The sequence below is a fragment of the Vigna umbellata genome, chromosome 5 (genome assembly GCF_029865625.1).
Source record: "Vigna umbellata cultivar VRB3 chromosome 5, Vumbellata_1.0, whole genome shotgun sequence".
Classification (NCBI taxonomy): Eukaryota; Viridiplantae; Streptophyta; class Magnoliopsida; order Fabales; family Fabaceae; genus Vigna; species Vigna umbellata.
Window position 1 is genome coordinate 42,568,348 of NC_142169.1, and position 3,600 is coordinate 42,571,947.

Genomic DNA, 3,600 nt, shown 5'->3' on the forward strand with positions numbered 1-3,600 from the left:
ATGATCTTTTTCCACAGCATTGACACCAAAAAGTTCTACTTTCATCATTATTTGTATCAACCCATGTACCCCAACTCACTCAAACCTCACTTCCACTCCTCTCATACTTAAAACTCGTTCTTTTCTCTTTAAACAATGGAAGAGAATACTCAATACTCTCTTACCCGCACTCTTGGTCAAAGAGTATAGATAAGTGCCCCACCATTGTATACTTAATGCAAGAGGCTAAAAACAAGATATCCACAATATACATGGTTTTAAAGTGTATCCATGACACTTTTTCATACACAAACAACACCCCAAATTATCAAATCATGTGTACTCATTATAACAACATCACTTTTCATAAAGCATGAACATCTATACCCCATGTAATATGCCAAACCTTTTAAACTAACATGACTAAGTACTTACCTAACATTACCTTCCAAGGAGCAGTGATGGAAATTCAATTACTGATTTTTTAGTGTTGAACTTTCTTATTACTTTTCCTTGAAGGAAAACTTGTAATACATAATTAATTTAGCCTTGTATTAAGTAATGGCTAATTTGTCGTTAATTGATATGTATACAGAACATGGATCAAGTTCCACCAAATCGTTCATGGATGTACGATAGGTGTTATAGAGGAAGAGGTGCGTTGAAAGAGTCATTTGTATTGGGTGTTGAAGAGTTTATAATTAAAGCTTGTGAACAAGACCGTTATCAAAGAGATGGGGGGCTTCGATGTCCATGTTCAAAGTGCGATTGTACAAAGATTTTGAACGAAAGAGTTGTGAAGGTTCACCTGTATAAAAACGGTTTCAAGCCTAATTATTTCATTTGGGAGGATCACGGGGAAACCATGCAAGAAGCTGATTTAGATAATGATGTGACTTTCAGGGGTGTGGAGACAGAAGGTGAACCAAATGAACAAGTTATGACGATGGAAGACATGGTCCATGATGCTCTCATACAAAGACAACCCTTGCAAGCATCAAATTCTTCTAACATAGAAGAGGCTCCAAATGAAGAAACTCAAAGGTTTTATAACCTTTTGTTGGAGGCAAATACGCCTTTGTATGAAGGAGCATCAGACTCCAAATTATCAATGTGTGTGAGGCTTTTAGCTTGCAAGTCCAATTGGAATATTCCTAACCAATGCATAGATTTTTTTGCAAAAATGCTTTTGGATGTAACACCACACAAATGTGGTTTACCAAAAACTTACTACGATGCAAAAAAGATAGTGTCGAAGCTGGGATTACAATCGCAGAGGATTGATTGTTGTGTGGATGGTTGCATGCTATTCTATGATAATGAATATGGTAAGATGGATGGAGCGTTAGTTGAATGCAAATTTTGTGGGAAGCCAAGGTATCAACAACACAAGACAGGAGCAAGTTCAAAAAAAAAAGTTCCCGTTAAATCCATGTTCTATTTGCCAATAATTCCAAGACTTCAAAGAATGTATGCCTCAAAAGAAACTGCAACAGAAATGACATGGCACCATCACAACAGGTCGTCAAATGGTGTTTTGCGTCATCCGTGTGATGGAGAGGCGTGGAGGCACTTTGATAGAGTACATCGTGATTTTTCCATTGAGCCACGCAACGTTCGACTTGGTTTATGCTCCGATGGTTTTAATCCATATGTGCAGGCGTCATCTATACCATATTCGTGTTGGCCAGTAATTGTCACGCCGTACAACCTACCTCCAGAAATGTGCATGTCTAAACCCTACATGTTTTTGACTTGTCTTATTCCGGGGCCATTCAATCCAAAAGTACGCATTGATGTATACCTAGAGCCCTTGATAGATGACTTGAAAAAGTTGTGGAGTGGTGTCATCACATACGATATTTCAAGGCGACAAAACTTTATCATGAGGGCGATGCTAATGTGGACAATTAATGATTTTCCTGCTTATGGTATGCTGTCTGGATGGAGCACCCATGGTAAATTGGCTTGTCCACATTGCATGGAGCATTCAAAGGCTTTTAGATTATATAATGGGCGAAAAAATTCGTGGTTTGACTCCCATCGGAGGTTTTTACCAAATGACCATGCCTTTAGGAGAAATAAGAATGCTTTCAAAAAGGGGGAAGTGGACATGGAAGACGCGCCACCATATTTGACGGGAACAGAAGTTTGGAATAGAGTTAATGGTTATCCTAAAGTAACTGAAAATGGTGCGCCAAGAATAGATGGATACGGTGAGTGGCATAATTGGACGAAAAAAAACATCTTTTGGGATCTACCATATTGGAAGGATAATTTGTTAAGGCATAATCTTGATTTCATGCATATTGAGAAGAATTTTTTTGACAACATTTTTAATACTGTGATGAATGTCAGTGGAAAGTCAAAAGACAATGAAAAGGCTCGAATGGATTTAGGCTTGTATTGTAAACGAAAAGACTTGGAGCTCAAAACTCATACAAATGGAAAGATGTACAAGCCAAAAGCTAATTATACACTTTCAGTAGACCAATCAAAACAGGTCTGTCAGTGGTTGAAAGATCTTAGGATGCCTGACGGATATTCTTCTAACTTGTCAAGGTGTGTTGATGTGAATAGGGGAAAGGTCATTGGGATGAAAAGTCATGACTGCCATGTGTTTATGGAATGCTTACTTCCTATAGCGTTTAGTTCTTTACCGACTCATGTTCTCAATCCCATTACAGAAGTAAGTCATTTCTTTAGAGATTTATGTTGTACAACATTGAATGAGGTCGACCTTCGGAAGATGGAAGAAAACATTCCAATGATTATTTGCAAGATGGAGAGAATATTCCCCCCCTCATTCTTTGATTGTATGGAACATCTCCCTGTACATCTTCCATATGAGGCAAGACTTGGTGGACCGGTCCAATATAGGTGGATGTACCCATTTGAAAGGTGACAATATCTCATTCAACAGTTGAATTTAGATGCAACACATATTGAAACTAACATACCACTTTCTTAAATTGTAGGTTTATGGGATATGCTAAACGTTCAGTTAAGAATAAAGCTAGGGTTGAAGGATCAATAGTGGCATCATATTTGCACAAAGAAACAACTCATTTTTGTTCACACTACTTCAAGAACTTTATGTTAACACCACAAAGCATGAGAAATGAAGTAGACACTGAAGTTGAAAGGACAACATTATCAGTGTTTGACGAAGGTGGTCGTCATTCCGGGAGGGAATCAACTCATTGGCTAAGTGACGAAGAATTGAGATCAGCTCATGTTCATCTCTTGATCAATTGCGATGAAGTTCAACCTTATCTTCAGTAAGGCTCCAAATAAATTGCATTTGTCTATGGATTTTGTTTTCATCATATTAAATTGATATTGACTGAATATTCTCATACCTATGGACAGATCATTCTTACATACCTATCAACTTTCAGAGTCAAACAGTTCGACACATATACATGCAAATTTCCCATTGTGGTTCAGGGATCAAGTACAACTTATCAAATTCTTCGACATAAATTTGTTATTCACATATCTCCTCATTTTTAATTATATTGAATAGGTTCATATATTTTTGTAGGTTCATAACGATCCTTTAAGTGTCAGAAACCAACATCTTAGAGATTTATCACTTGGTCCTTTAAGATGTGTGAA

General features: G+C 37.3%; 1 protein-coding gene across 1 annotated transcript; it reads left to right on the forward strand.

Annotated features, from left to right (window-relative positions):
- The first annotated feature begins 539 nt into the window (after positions 1-539).
- LOC148198392 (uncharacterized) lies at positions 540-3,264 on the forward strand. Its single transcript, XM_088091422.1, has 2 exons — positions 540-2,880; positions 2,958-3,264. Exons 1-2 carry the CDS (start codon positions 578-580, stop codon positions 3,262-3,264), a joined length of 2,610 nt encoding a protein of 869 aa, XP_087947548.1. The 5' UTR covers positions 540-577.
- Positions 3,265-3,600: the final 336 nt, after the last annotated feature.